This window comes from Auxenochlorella protothecoides (assembly GCF_000733215.1).
Source record: "Auxenochlorella protothecoides strain 0710 unplaced genomic scaffold scaffold53, whole genome shotgun sequence".
NCBI lineage: Eukaryota > Viridiplantae > Chlorophyta > Trebouxiophyceae > Chlorellales > Chlorellaceae > Auxenochlorella > Auxenochlorella protothecoides.
This window is the reverse complement of record NW_011934321.1, coordinates 451,893-466,406: the sequence shown is the minus strand read 5'-3', so window position 1 is coordinate 466,406 and position 14,514 is coordinate 451,893. Positions and strand designations below refer to the sequence as shown.

Below are 14,514 nucleotides of genomic sequence, written 5' to 3'. Positions count from 1 at the left end.
CTCCCGCGCAACAGCAGTGTCATTGCCCCCGGTCGGCCGCAGTCGCGACCCTCCCAGCCGCCACGTCCTCGACCAGGGCGGTGAGGTAGGCCCTGCTGCCCATGTCCGGCGTGGCCACGCCCACGGCATCGGCCACCTGCAGCGCCCCCGCCACGCTCCCCGCGTCGATGGGCAGGTACAGCGTGGCCAGCGCGCGCAGCGCCTGCGCCACGCGCGCCACCCCCTGCCGCTCCTGGACACTTGCCGGCACGGCCCGCAATGCGGACCCCTCTTCCTCTCCGTCCCCGGCGCCGCCAAAGTGGCCGCGCACGCCGCGCGCGTCCGGCCGCGCGGGCGCCACCCAGACGCCGCCGTTGCAGCCGAGGATGAGGTCCACGCCGCGTCCATCTAGCCGCTGGAAGTGGCGCGCCTGGCGCCGGACCAGCGCGCCGGGGACGGCCACCAGCGTGCCCCCGGCCAGCGCGCCGTAGCGCGCCGACCGCGCGTGCAGGGCCAGGCCGCCGTCGGCGTGCACGCTCTGCACCTCCACCGCCAGCACCGTGCCCTCGGGGAAGACGGCGCGCATGGTCAGCTCGTCCTCGGCAGTGCGCCGCCGCTGGATGCCGCCGGGCAGGTCCACGGCCGAGAGCAGCAGCGTGGCCTCGTGCCGGGAGCCCAGGTCCAGCCGCCAGCGCTTGCCCACGATCTGTGCTTGTTTGTGGGCGGGTGGGTGTGCGTGGGAGCTAGGATCAGGGCATAAGAGCAAAACCGGCACTGGGAGGCCGCCTGGAGATTCTCTTTGCAACCGCATCATGCGTGATGCCATAACCATGACCTGGTGACAGAACCCTGTGCAACGCAGCGCCATCTGCAGGGCACAAACAGAGGCCCCCGTACTGCCGTCTGCACAGACATCCATAACCAAAACATCCCAGGTCGTACCTCGGCCACACGCCCGACGACGACGTCCCCAACCTCCGCCACATATCGGGTTCGGAGGGTCTTGACTGTGACTAGTTGGTCCACCCGCTCTACGACGCCGGCCACCGACGCCACCAGCGCGCCCGTCTCGGCACGTGTCTGAGTGCCATGGCCCCTGTCGTTTGGTGATGTGTGCGGGTGATGGAATTCAGTGCGACACATGCATCGCAACATCGAATATGCAGAGGGTCCAGTGAACAGCTTGTCTGGGCGACGCCATCAGCTCTGCTGCCCTTGCACTGAGGCCAGCCCAGCAAGACCACCACACAGACACATGAAGTCCACTCACCTGAGGATGGATTCCTGGTCCGTTCCCATGTCGAGCTCATCGCCGATGGACACTATGCGGGTCGAGTCCAGGTTGCTGGGAGCCTCTGCCAGCCCTGCCTCCAAGATGGTCCTCGGTGCCGCCACATCCAGCCGCTGGACCCGAATGGCGGACATATTCGCCCGCTCAGGCGCCTTAAGACCCCAAAATATCTATGGGTGGCCTTCAGCAGGCCGTTGTAACACCACACCGCTTTGGTACTCTTTGGTAGTGCGCCCTCACCTGCCTCCTCACTCAGGCCGTTTACACCAATGCATCAGTTTGTAAACGAATATTTCAGCATTCTTAGAACACTTTTTGATCACATACGATGCTCATCATGCTATTCTTCGGGACGCAGCGAAAACTACTCAGCGCGCGCTGTTTAGCGCTTTAAAAACTCCATGCATGCAGACATGTTTTTAACCCAGTCTTGGAACCGCAGAACCGCCCTCCATACTCATGTCATCGGGAAATTACATTCTGCACAGTTACAGAGCATCGGATCGAGGTACTTTGGTTTGTATGCTTGCGCCGTGCACCTAGAGCAGGCGGGGACCACTCGGGGCGGTGCTCACATGGAGGCCACAGCGGAGGGGCTCGCCAAAGCCGCTGCGACTCGGGAAGCTCTGAAGAAGAAAAAGAGGGAGTTGGAACTGGTGAGGAAGACGGCCTCTTGGATGGCGTGGGCAGTGGTAGATTTAGTGACTCTCACCCAGGACGGACATCTCAGCACGCCACCCTGCGATGCACCCCTCACGTCCCAGATCGAAGATGGGCCCCCATCCAAGAAGCCAACGGGTGCAGCACCATCTGCCGTGTGCACGCATGAGGTAGCTTGCCCAAAGGGCTTTGACCCCAGCAGCATCACCCTCGACCCTGAGCTCTATGGTGTGAAGGGCGCAGAGGGACGTGCTGGAAACTAACGCCCCTTGGTGGTTTGACGCTGGACGTGGCTGGCAGCGTAGACTATGTGTTGCTGGAGAGTGTTTTGCTGGAGCATGACGCCTTGCGCCAACTTGCAAACCCACCGTTTGTCCCTCAGGAACATTGGAGGACCCGCAGTGGAAGGGGAAGCCCGCCAAGGAGTACCCCTTTGTCCTGGACTCTTTCCAAGCCAAGGCGGTGGCCTGCGTGGTGAGCTGGATGTCTTTGCTCTTCTTGATTTTGGGGGTTGGGAAGGAATGCGCGGCATTCCAAGTGCATCCCATACCGTGCCAATGGGAAGGAACCAGGCGCCTTTGGGTGTGGGAGGCTTGCCTGGGCAGGTGACATCCTCACAGGTCGTGCACCAAACACCACGCAGGAGCGCAAGGAGAATGTGCTGGTGGCCGCCCACACCTCTGCCGGGAAGACGGCGATCGCAGAGTACGCCATCGCCAAGGCCTTCGCCATGGGCCAGCGCGTTTTCTACACCTCCCCCATCAAGGTCTGGCCGCTGGGCGCTGGTCATCTGTGCAGCGCCTTGGGGCCACTGCCCAGAGCTGCCCAAAAGCCATGCTGGAATCCAGGAGCAACCAAGCCCCGCTCTCATCCGTCTCAACCCTCCAATCGCATACCTACAGGCACTGAGCAACCAGAAGTTCCGCGAGCTGTCGGAGGAGTTTGGCGACGTGGGCCTGATGACAGGGGACGTTTCCATCAATCCCAACGCCGCCTGCATTGTCATGACCACGGAGATCCTGCGCTCCATGATCTACAGGTTTGGGGGGGGGAAGTGTGATCTGCCCTGGGCCGCTGGGCATCTGCAGTGGGAAAGGGTTGGGATGCAAGAAGGCGCTTTCAGTCATCCCCAATGGATGCTGCAGGGCCTGCCCTCGTAAGAGCTCAGGCCCAGCGCTGCCATTGCGCGATGTTAACGTGGCCACCCCACTGAGCTGACCTTTGCCCAGCAATCCTCCACCCCATCCGCACGCAGGGGCTCCGAGCTGCTGCGCGAGACGGCGTGGATCGTGTTTGATGAGGTTCACTACATGCAGGACCGGGAGCGCGGCGTGATCTGGGAGGAGACGATCATCTTTGCGCCCAAGGATGCGCGCATGGTCTTCCTCTCCGCCACGCTTTCCAACGCCACTGAGTTTGCCGACTGGGTGGCCTCGGTGCACCAGTCCCCCTGCCACGTGGTGTACACCGAGTTCCGACCCACCCCCCTGCGCCACTTTGCATTTCCCTCGGGCGGGGACGGGCTGTATCTGGTGAGTGGCTGGGGAGGGGGGTCCGGGAGGGGCGTGGAGTCGGGGGTTGGGGCGAGGGGAGGGCGCTGTGTGGGGAGTGGGGGAGGTGGACATGGGCTGCAGCCAAGCGATGGATTGGAGGATGCCTTTCGGAAGCAGGGCACCAGGGCGCATGCACTATGCAGCTTGTCGAGGGCAGCACGCGAGATGATGCAACGCTGCCGGGCAGTGGAATCGTGCCGGGCAGCATGGCAACTGTGGTGCTTTGCAACCAGTGAGACCGCCGGCTGGAGACACTCGAGGCAATTCACATGATGCAGACTGAACCCCCCCACGTCAACCCCCACCTCCCTCTAGGTGATGAACGAATTTGGCGAGTTCCGAGACGACAACTTCCAGAAGCTTCAAAAGGTGCTGGGCAAGGGCGGCGACGGCGGGCAGGAGGGCAAGGGCAAGAGGGGCGGCGGCGGCGGCGGCGGGAAGCCCACCGGCGCCTCGGCGGCACAAGACCTCCGCAAGATTGTGATGCTGATCAAGGAGCGAAAGCTGGACCCCGTCATCGTCTTCAGCTTCAGCCGCAGGTGCGGCGCTCCTGGTGGGAAATGCGCGGCAATGAGCGCCTGCCACCATCGTACAGTGGCCAAGCATCCGCTGCCTTGGACCAAACCTGCCCTCACAATTACTTCCCACACACCGACAGGGAGTGCGAATCCAATGCCATGCTGATGGCCAAGGCCGACCTGGGAGCCCTGGACTTCAATACCCAGGAAGAAAAGGAGACGGTGGATGCGGTGTTCCAATCCGCCCTCCAGGTGAGGCAGATGCGGTGACAAGGAAGGGGATGCATGTCAGGCGTTGGGGGAAGGCAGCCTTTGTGAGCGCTCCACATCTGCATCTGGCTGTTTCCTAAGCCTCCTCCTTCTGCAAGCGACAAGGACGTGAGCTGATGGCTCGATGGTACAATCTCTGCATCATGAGCTCTCTCTTCACCCACCGCCGGCCCCCAGTGCCTGTCCGAGAAGGACCGGGACCTGAGGGCGGTGGCGCACATCTACCCCCTGCTGCGCTGCGGCATCGGCATCCACCACTCCGGCCTGCTGCCCATCATCAAGGAGGTGGTGGAGATCCTGTTCCAGGAGCAGCTGATCAAGGTTTGTAGGGGAGGCAGGAGGGAAGACAAGAAGCATGATACATTGCTTGGGTTACCATGAGCGTCAAGTGGACTCCTCGCCTCTGCCTGAGTGCACAGCGCCCCACACTTTCCCCAGCACTAACACCCCCTAATCTTTCCCCATCCTCAACGAAACATTGGCGCAGTGCCTGTTTGCCACCGAGACCTTTGCCATGGGCCTCAACATGCCTGCCCGCACGGTGGTCTTCACGGCGATGCGAAAGTGGGACGGGCAGGAGGAGCGGTGGATGGGGAGCGGGGAGTACATTCAGATGAGCGGCCGCGCGGGGCGGCGAGGAAAGGACGACCGCGGGATGACCATCATGATGATGAACAACAGCATGGACGAGGCCACGTGCAAGTGAGTGGGGCGAGTAGGGGGGGTTGTGGTAGGGTGGGTGGTACGCAGGTGGGAAAGCGATGCTTGTGTGTATGTATCCAGGACAGCGTGCATTGATGAGGGCGCTGGGGGGTGCATTGGACGGCCATGGAGTGCCAGTTCACCCTCAGGCCCCTACGAATCCACCCTCCTCTCGTCCCCTCCAGGGCCATCATCAAGGGCAAGGCCAACCCGCTGCTCTCCTCCTTCCGCCTGTCCTATTACACCCTGCTCAACCTGATGCGGCGGGTGGAGGGCAGCGGGGCCAGCATGGAGTATGTCATCCAGCACTCCTTCTCCCAGTTTCAGCACGAGAAGGAGCTGCCAGCGCTGGAGGCCCGGCTGGAGGAGGTTCAGGCGGCAGTGGCGGCCATCGGGGACGCGGGGGAGGAGACGGCGGCGGAGTACACCAGGCTCAAGACGCGGCTGGCGGAGCTGGAAAGCACGCTCGCTGCGGAGGTCAGGAAGCCGGAGCGGTGCCTGCACTACCTGAGGCCGGGCCGCCTCGTCCGCGTGGTCCAGGGTGCGCCGGGATGGTGCAGACGAGAGAGTGTGAATGGGGATTGATACAGTGGTGGAGGCCCTTTCATGCTTTCCTGGGACCTGACTGCGCCTGAGGGGCCTTGCCCATCCAACGACGCCTTGCCCTGGATGGATGGGAATTGGCTGGATGCACGGCAATGCATGCGCAGCATGACGCCGGCCCTCCATCCCCCCCTGTCGCACTCACTCCTCCCACAACACGACAGAGGGTGTGGACTGGGGCTGGGGCGTGGTGGTCAGCGCGATGCGGGAGGAGCGTGGCAACGCCCCGCCCGCCGCCGCGCCTGCCTACCACATGGACACGCTGCTGTGCTGCGCCGGGGTCGTGGGCGGCGAGCCCACCCCGGCCCTGCTCGACGACGAGCGGGGCAGCATGGAGGTGATCCCGGTGCCCCTAGGCCTGCTGCACGCGCTGAGCACGCTGCGCATCAGCATCCCGCAGGACCTGCGCCCGCCGGAGGCGCGCCGCGCCGTGCTGCAGACGCTGAAGGCGCTGCGCGGAAGGTACCCCGGCGGCGCCCTGCCTCTCCTTCACCCCGTCGACGACATGGGCATCGAGGACACTGGCGTGGCGGCCGCTGCCGCCGAGCGCGAGGAGGTTGCCGCCGCGTTGACGGCCAACCCCATCTCTAAGGTGAGCTGGGTGGGCGGTGGCGTCGCATGTGGGAAGTTGATCGATTGGGTGGGGTCTGGAATGGTTTGTTGCGTGCTTGTCGCATATGTGGCACGTGACGTTCTCCTGCGTGCCACCCCGATCCCGATGTCTACCGTCGATGAAAGCCAGCCCAGTTCACACCTCTGCCCTCCTAGAATTCAGCGCAAGGACGCATCCAAACCCCCTTCACCCGCCACACAGGCGGAGCGCGGGGAGGGCGAGGCCTCGCTGATGGCTCCCCTGCGCGAGAAGGCGCGGCTGATGGCTGAGGCCGAGTCGCTGGCGGCACGCATGCGAGCCTCACAGCTGACCAGCTTCCGGGACGAAGCGCGTCACCGCGGCGCGGTCCTGCGCAAGCTGGGCTATGTGGACGGGGAGGGAGTGGTGACGCTCAAGGGGCGCGTGGCCTGTGAGATCAACACCGCCGATGAGCTGCTGGCAACGGAACTGATGCTGAACGGCACCTTCAATGCCCTGGATCGGCACCAGCTGGTGGCCATGGTGTCCTGCCTGGTGCAGGTGGAGAAGAGCAACGAGCAGATCCGGCTGAAGGAGAGCCTGGCGCGGCCGCTGCAGGCGCTGCAAGACGCCGCGCGGCGCATTGCCGAGGTGTCGGTGGAGTGCAGGCTGGAGGTGAAGGTGGACGAGTACGTGGAGTCATTTTGGCCCTTCCTCATGGACGTTATCTACGCCTGGTCCAAGGGCGCATCCTTTGCTGAGATCTGCGAGATGACAGACCTGTTTGAGGGCAGCATCGTCAGGTGGGTGTGTGGTGGTGTGTCTGTGGGGGCGGGGATGTCTTTGGGTGTCTCGTGTTGTGGGGATCTGAGTGGGGATCCTCCTTGGACACTGGGAGTAGCTGTGCGTGCCATTTGATGACTGACCGTTGCCTGGTGTGGAATGAGCCCTTCGAGATGATTGCGCTGTAGGGGAATGGAATTTCCTTACCATAAGGAGATGTATCTACTACTTCAAGCGTGCTGGCACTGCAATGGTGGGCACCAGGCATCTCCTACATATCCATCCTGAGCCACTCCCGAGTATAATTATGGCTCACAATCAACCATCCCGGACAGGGCAACGAGGCGGCTGGATGAGCTGATGAGCGAGCTGGAGCGGGCCGCGCTGGCGGTGGGCGACGCAGGACTGGCCGCCAAGATCGCCGAGTCGCGGGACACCATCCGACGAGACATCATGTTTGCTGCCTCCCTGTATATTTGACTTGGGGGCTGCATAACGACCGTTGTACAACACATGCTGCTTGTTACAGTGGGTACAACCTACACAGGGCATGCTCTGCCTTGTCCTGACAATCCAGGACATGAAAAGGCATCAGGATCCTGAGGCTCTGGCATGCACACTGACAACTGATGTCGGGTAGTTCAGGCAGGGAGGGGCTCCTCGGGCCGATCCTCCCTGGGCGTCGCGGCGAGGGCCTCCACCTGGGCAGGCGGCCCTGGCACTGCAGCCGCGTCAGCAACTTTTGTCTGGGGGACGCTGGGTAGGTCCAGCACCTCCTCGTCCAGCAGCTGCGCCTCCATCTCTGCCAGCTCTGCGTGCGCCGCCTCCTCATCCACCCCGGTCCAGCTCTCCCCTGAGATGAGACCACAGGGATGGTAGGGGGCATGAGGATGATGCAAAGGACCAGCAAGACCACCCACCTTCCCATCGGTCATGCAAATGTAGACTTTATTTTTGCGGGACTCTCCCCCCCCCTCCCCCCCAAAACCCGGGAGCAAAGAGCCCTGTGACATACCAAACATAGATTGGACCCTCGTCTCATACTCCTTGGCTTCTGCGGTGTCGGACATGAGCTGCTCCACATCCTCCAGGGAAACATCCTGCAGCAGAGAAGGCAGCACCAGTTGATTCAGGGGTCCTTGTGTGACACAGCAATCTGGGTGAACATGGGATGGGGTCTTTGCAAATTGGTATGCCCATAACCAGGCAACATCAAAGCCTATCCGACCCCCCCACCTTTTGGAGCTGTTTGAGGGCAGCGGCGCCTTGCTTCAGTGTGTCGAAAAGTCGTTTCTGCCTAGCTGCCCCCTCGACATTCGCCAACTGGAAGAATGAGTGTGAAGAATAGGATACAACTTGGGACGCGAGACTGGGCACCAAACGACGGATCACACTCCAGATTACATGGCATAGACCTGCTCTTAAACCTGTCAATAAGATTCCAATCACCCATCAGCCCCGCCAGTCCCTCACCGTTTCCTCCACATTGAGCACGAGCTTGTCCAAAAATTCCAGCTGCTGACCATGCAATCGTTTCTTGCGGAGCGCCAAGAGGGCTCGGTCCCGCTTTCCTTGAGCCACAAGTGTCCTTGCCACCACTGCCTCCCTCTCTATTAGTGTGTCTGTCTGCAAGTCGGAAGGAGTCCAGTAAAGTTGGCTACATCCCTCATTCCATGGCGATCTCAACCAGTCATCTGGCCCAAGGGTGCATCACCCATAATCCTGAGGTGGTAAAGCGCGATGTGCCTTCGCCTCATGCCACTCACCCTCTTCCGCTGGTCATCAAGCTTGCGCCGCTGAGTCTTGAGGGACAAGATTGCCCTGTCGACATCAGTGATCTCCCTGTCACAGGGAGGTTAGAGGGCCGGGGTTTAGAGATGGGCAACTACATACCCACAATGACGCCTTTCAACACAACCTGTCCCCACTACCTCTTCTTGTCGCCTCCAAAGATGTTGCCCATGTTTGATATACGAGGAGCTGCAAGATCTGGAGGTGAAGACAATGCCCACAAGCGTCCTAAGAGGGAAGTAAGGTCTGCCCTGCTAGTGGATGTGATCCTTACTTACTCAAGTCCGAGTCACGATTTTATTCCGTCGTCCTCTCATGCAAGTGCTCGCGTCGCGATTGGTTCGTGGGCCCACGCCCGGTCCAAACAGGGAGCGAGGGGTCATTCTTACCTTGTCAGCCAGAGCTCGGGATCGATGACGCAAGATCGGTCGCCTTGTATGCTCCAGTTAAGATCCAACTCATTGTGATGCTAGGTCCAAAGGTCCCGGTGCACACCCCACCGCGATAGATTTCGTCTTGGCAAAAGTGTGAACAGGGCGCGCCCGCGCCCTCATTGTGATCTGAGTACTGTGATCGGAGTTCTGGCGAGGTGCTCCCTCTCTCCGGAGTCTTGGTACTGGGCAAACACTATACTCATATTGTATCTTAGCGCAAAGTATCAGGACTGCGTCTGCCCACCATTGATGATATCGGAACCGAGCCTGACAGCCCCCGGGGCTCCCCGACACCCGAGGAGCTCCAAGTAGACTCCCACGAGGCCGCTAGCTTGGACACACTTTGGCTATTTGGAGTCTTCTCACAATGGGAGCCCATGTCTGGGTGAGGGACACCTCCAAGTCGACTGGAGGGAAGACGTACGTGGCAGGCACAGCTAAATCCCCAGCCCCTCCACCCCCAAAACGCGCCAAGCTCACCTGGAACCGGGACGCCGGGAATACCTCCGACGCCGCTGAGCCAGACGGGTTGTATGTCGAGAAGAAGACGGAGGCAGGCCATCCGGCAGCCGGGCCTCAGCAGCCGCCCAGGCCTTCCAGCGCAGCCCCCCAGCCCGCACCCGCCCATGGACCCAACAGGTCTCGGGCACGGCCCAGGCCACCGCAGCCGACCGCGCCCCAGGCTCCCCAAAAGTCTGCCGCGGACGTGCTGCGGGAAATGGAGAAGCTCAAAGCGGCGGTCGCGGCAGCGGAGCAGAGCCGCCGCCAGGCGCAGGACACAACAAGAGCGTGTCAGGACAGGGATGCAGCCCTGCTCGCCCAGCGCCGGCGACGCCTGGAGTCTGGCTTTGCCAAGGTGAGGTCTGCCTGTGGGTACCCGGACGCCATCCCGGGAGTGCCCCTGATCAGCATTCGGGTAGTGCAGCACCTTGTCTGGCCGTGTGTGACGGTCCTGGCGCCCCCTTGGATTCCCAACGTAGGTGCCATCTGGGGCGTTACACTCCCCCGCTTGCCCCTACCCATACAGGTGTACGAGGAGGCTCGAAAACAGGCCGATGCCGATCTCGCCGCACAAAGGGCATCAGCGCCTAGCCTCACCTTTGCCGACGAGGCCGAGGTCCGGCGTGTCCTGCAGGCAGCATCAGATCATGCTGTGCTCCAGGTACTGCTTGGGGGCAGCTTGGTGGGGGCGCATGTGCTTGGGGAGCAGAGGGTTGCACGAGGCTCGACCCTGCGTCTTCCAGCACACGACTCGTCCCAACACCAGCCTGCTGGTTACAATCCCCCCGCTTGACAATGGTTTCCCAATTTCCACACCGCTCGCCCTCCACTCCCAGCTGCCACCTGGTGCCAATGCTGCGGTCCTGCGCAAGAGGTACCGCCAGATGGCGGTGTCGCTCCACCCGGACAAGAGCTCTGCGCCTGGGGCCGCCGACGCCTTTCACCGCCTGGTGACGGCCTACCGCAACCTGGCGGCCTTTGCCTAGCGTATTGTGGGCGGTGAAGGAAAAGAAGTCCATGCCTCCTACTTCCCGATCCTCACAAGCGCCCTGCACCTGCCCGTGCTTGCCCCTCCCCGGTGAATTCCTTGTTGCGAGTGCAGGAATGTTACAGGGGGGGTGATCTGAATCGAGCGGAAGAACCCTTAGACCGATTGTTTGGATCGGCGCCCGCCCGGCGCAGGAGACTGGCTGGGTGGCCCTCGAATGCCGAGGATACGGGGTGTGTGCAGGGACGAGGGCGCAAAGCACGACTGGTATGGAAAGCTGGGCCGGGGGTGAGACGCATGACACCATGGGATGTGGGGGGTGCCCACCGACAGGCTGGTCGACGGGGGACATTCGTCCAGGCAAGGGCGCCTCGGCGCCCTCTCTGGCCGACGCCAGAGTGAGCTTCCCCCTCCCCGCGCATGCCGTTTTCGTTCACTTGGCCTTGCGTGCCTCGATGGGCATCTCCTTCTGGATGGCGGCCTCGATCTGGTTGACGTAGTCGATGGCGGCCTGGGTGGAGGTCGGGTGCTGCACCATGATCTCGCACACCCAAGTGGGCATGCCATCCTCCACGCAGGTGACCTTGGCCCCCGCCTCCACCAGCGGCCGCACGTACAGCACGTCCTTCATTACGTCGTACTTGTCCAGGAAGCTGACGTCGGCGAGCACGCCCGAGCGCTGCGCGTTCACCGAGAACTCGGCGAGGTGGGTGAGGGGCGCGGGCGCGACGGGGGGCCGGGAAGGGATGCCCGCGGCCAGCAGCAGCTGCTCCTCCACCAGGTCCACGCCCCAGACCAGGAGGTTCATGTTCCGCACGGGGCCCCCGCCCATGCGGCAGTTGACCTCGATCAGGCGCGGGCCGCGCGAGGTGTACTTGCACTCCACGTGGAACACGCCCATGTCGAAGCCCAGGGCCTTGACCGATGCCACGCCCAGCTCCAGCAGCTCGCGCTGCTGCGCGCTGGGCAGGATGGAGGGCGAGTTGGACCCGGTCTCGTTGAAGTACGGCTCCAGCGTGGGCCAGTTGTCGGTGACCGCGCCGTACACGGCCTGCCCCTCGCTGAACACCACGTCCACGTCCACCTCCGGGCCGTCCAGGTACTCCTCCATCATCAGCGTGGTGGTGAAGTTGCCCTCCCCCTCGTCGTCCGACGCCATCTGCTCCACGATCCCCGAGTGCACGCGCACGGAGCCCATCTCGCGCCGCACGCGCGCGTAGGCGCGCAGGAGCGCCTCGTGGTCGTCCACGCGCACAACGCCGAGCGAGGCCGCGCCGTGGATGGGCTTGATGACCGCAGGGTAGCCCACCAGCTGGGAAGCGGCGTCCAGCTCGTCCTCGCGCGTGATCAGGAAGTTGCGCGGCGTCGGCAGCCCCGCCTCGGACATGCAGCGGCGGGTGGCGTGCTTGTCGCGTGCGGAGTCCACCGCTGCGCTGGAGTTGCCGGGCAGGCCCAGCTTCTCGATCAGCCGCGCCACCAGCGGCTGGGCCATCTCCGAGAAGGACACCACGCCGTCCAGCTCGCCAAAATCCTTTTGAGGAGGAGGGGGGAAGGGGGGGGAGGATGGTGATGGGATGCCATCCCATTGTATCAGGGGAAATGGCAGGTTCCATGAGCCTCCTGCTGCAGCGCCGACCATTGCACTGCAGTCTGCATCTAGAAAGAAAGGCATGACCTCCACGCCGTGCCAGGCCGTCAGCACTTCCCCAACCCTGGCCACATCAAGAATGCTCACCTTCTTGACCTTCTCAATGGCCGCCAGGGCGCGGTCAAAGACCGAGTCGGCATCGGTCATGTCCAGTCCAATGAAGCGCTCGACGATGCCATTGGTCTCCAGCTCCTGTGGTGTGGGGGGGGGAGCTCACGAGGGTATGAGGAGGAGCAGGGGGATAGCAGGAATCAGGCAGATGTAGCCATTGACAGAGCGAATGATCGAGCTCACATCACGCAGCAGCGTCTTCATCCAAGTCCATCCCAGGCCTGCCGTGGCCACCACTGGTGCCAGGGCTGTCATGAAACCACTCCGCCCAACCCTCCTGGCTCCAGGAGTCGGGGCCGTCGATGAGCACGCTGCGCACGCCCAGCTCCTTGGCCTTCTCAAAGATGAAGCGTTTGCCTGGATGGGAGGATGGATGAGGCATCTTGACCTGTGATGTTTGCCCAGGTGAGATTCAGTCGGTGGCGAAAAGCTCGGGGCGGCAGACATGCGTCATTCGTGCTGGCAAGGAGGGATCCTGACCAGCAGGAGAGGTACTGCCAGTTTCCAGACCACAGCCGAATGCAAAAGTGACCCTCAAAAAGGGTTCCGATGGGAGTCTGCCACCCCGTCGGTCCACCCATGCAATGGAGTCTCACTTTGAATTCGCCCACCACCAACACCGCCAACGCCCACCCGAGTATCCGGCGGTGATGAAGACGATGACGGCGCCGCGCAGTACGTGGCGGCGCAGGGTGCGCCCCTCCACGGACCTGGCAGATACCTGGTCCCTGGGTAGGGAGCTGAGCAGGTTGAGGGAGGGAGACAGCGGCGTGTTGGCCACGATGAACTCACGCTCCGAGTGCGAGAGGCCCCGTGGCAGGGACCCGATCACGGCCTCGGTCAGGAAGTTGGACTTGATGCTCGAGGATTTCTGAGGAAAAGGGGGGAAAGGGGGGGGGGAAGAGTGAGGGGGGCCATGGCGTGGGCAGGGGTTAATGCGCTTATGGCAAGACGCACTTTACATGGACCCTCAGGCATCTCGTAATGCAAGCAGTCACCTACCAGGGAGGTGGGCACCACCTCGCGCCCGCCACGAGGGTTGTAAGGGTTCAGGTCATAATCCACCTGTGGTTCGGCGCATGAAGGGAGGGGTCGAGGTTCGGGGGTCGGACGGGAGAGGGGCTCCCCCCCAACCGGCCATGACGCGGGCTGAGGGGGGCACTGCACCGAGAGGGCTAGGTCTTCGCCACCAACCACCCCCACTGCCACCCCGCGCTGGGCGCCGAGCATCGCACCCAAGGTCCACAATCATCCCACCACACGCACCACGGTCCTGGAGGCGTCCAGGCTGCGCGACAGGGTGGGAGCGTTACTGGGCAGGGTCGCCCGGTTGATGTCGAGGGCTGCCAAACCCTCCGCGGCCTGCTCTGGGGAGAGCGGGGCACCCTCGGAGATGCATGGGAAGGACTCGGAGTCCACCTTGCCGGCGGTCCGAGCCTGTGCCGGCTTGGCGGGGGACCCCGACAGTGCTGCAGTCAGTGCGGACTTGATTCCCGACATGGTGGGCAAGTCGTGACAGGAAGGGGAATACCCAATTGAGATCACGCGCTATACTTTGACGATGAACAGCCCGCAGTGGGCTTCACGTTGCGACTTGGAGCCCGCGCCCTGGCCACGCGCCGTGACCAGCTGCGGGGGAAGGCCGCCGCGGCATAGAGCCCATTTTGCTCGCACGTGGAGCATGATCCACGAGACCTGGCGATCCACCCACCCCTCTACCCCTTGACCAGCTCAGTGCACTCTTTGATTTGTTATTTTTTGTGGCCTCCCGATCACAGCCCGTCGGGCACCATGGCGTGCATGGGCATTTCCTGTGTTGGGATCTCTCAACCCCAGATCTCCTTTATTGCTGGCTAACAAATCTGCGCAAGTCAAAGTGGTGACATGGGAGTGCGGGTTCTCGGGTTGAAACACTCAAGCGAGTGAGTGGCTACAAGCGCGGGAGTGTCAGCGTCGAAAAAGGGGGTGCGCAGGAAAGGGTTTTTCTGTTCAAGGTGGTATGGAGATAATCTAGGGGAGGGGAAGAGAAAAGGAGGGTTGGGGGAGGGGATCGTGCGTGACGCGGAGGGATAACTTGGTCGTGACCTCGCGCTACGTGGTGTGCCCCTCCT

General features: G+C 62.6%; 6 protein-coding genes across 6 annotated transcripts; 3 read left to right on the top strand and 3 right to left on the bottom strand.

Moving 5' to 3' along the window:
• Window positions 1–19: 19 nt before the first annotated feature.
• F751_4583 (Exosome complex component rrp4) lies at window positions 20–1,404 on the bottom strand (the record flags this gene model as incomplete). The annotated part of the gene is made up of 4 exons (XM_011401978.1): window positions 20–232; window positions 347–685; window positions 922–1,075; window positions 1,250–1,404. 4 exons carry the CDS (start codon window positions 1,402–1,404, stop codon window positions 20–22), a joined length of 861 nt encoding a protein of 286 aa, XP_011400280.1.
• Window positions 1,405–1,845: 441 nt separating this feature from the next.
• F751_4582 (Superkiller viralicidic activity 2-like 2) lies at window positions 1,846–7,410 on the top strand (the record flags this gene model as incomplete). Its single annotated transcript, XM_011401977.1, has 14 exons — window positions 1,846–1,926; window positions 2,035–2,158; window positions 2,313–2,404; window positions 2,574–2,696; window positions 2,833–2,969; window positions 3,186–3,462; window positions 3,799–4,022; window positions 4,142–4,253; window positions 4,449–4,592; window positions 4,759–4,973; window positions 5,159–5,514; window positions 5,741–6,168; window positions 6,391–6,950; window positions 7,266–7,410. The coding sequence occupies 14 exons, from the start codon at window positions 1,846–1,848 to the stop codon at window positions 7,408–7,410; spliced, it is 3,018 nt and encodes a 1,005-aa protein (XP_011400279.1).
• Window positions 7,411–7,571: 161 nt separating this feature from the next.
• On the bottom strand, window positions 7,572–8,893 carry F751_4581 (Vacuolar protein sorting-associated protein 20-like protein 1; the record flags this gene model as incomplete). The annotated part of the gene is made up of 5 exons (XM_011401976.1): window positions 7,572–7,783; window positions 7,946–8,030; window positions 8,404–8,556; window positions 8,697–8,772; window positions 8,862–8,893. The coding sequence occupies 5 exons, from the start codon at window positions 8,891–8,893 to the stop codon at window positions 7,572–7,574; spliced, it is 558 nt and encodes a 185-aa protein (XP_011400278.1).
• A 980-nt stretch (window positions 8,894–9,873) lies between these two features.
• On the top strand, window positions 9,874–10,642 carry F751_4580 (DnaJ-like protein subfamily B member 14; the record flags this gene model as incomplete). The annotated part of the gene is made up of 3 exons (XM_011401975.1): window positions 9,874–10,011; window positions 10,183–10,317; window positions 10,493–10,642. 3 exons carry the CDS (start codon window positions 9,874–9,876, stop codon window positions 10,640–10,642), a joined length of 423 nt encoding a protein of 140 aa, XP_011400277.1.
• A 312-nt stretch (window positions 10,643–10,954) lies between these two features.
• F751_4579 (hypothetical protein) lies at window positions 10,955–12,214 on the top strand (the record flags this gene model as incomplete). The annotated part of the gene is made up of 1 exon (XM_011401974.1): window positions 10,955–12,214. The coding sequence occupies one exon, from the start codon at window positions 10,955–10,957 to the stop codon at window positions 12,212–12,214; it is 1,260 nt and encodes a 419-aa protein (XP_011400276.1).
• On the bottom strand, window positions 11,078–13,903 carry F751_4578 (Carnosine synthase 1; the record flags this gene model as incomplete). The annotated part of the gene is made up of 7 exons (XM_011401973.1): window positions 11,078–12,175; window positions 12,380–12,484; window positions 12,587–12,624; window positions 12,677–12,760; window positions 13,037–13,274; window positions 13,406–13,468; window positions 13,670–13,903. 7 exons carry the CDS (start codon window positions 13,901–13,903, stop codon window positions 11,078–11,080), a joined length of 1,860 nt encoding a protein of 619 aa, XP_011400275.1.
• Between the last annotated feature and the right edge of the window lie 611 nt (window positions 13,904–14,514).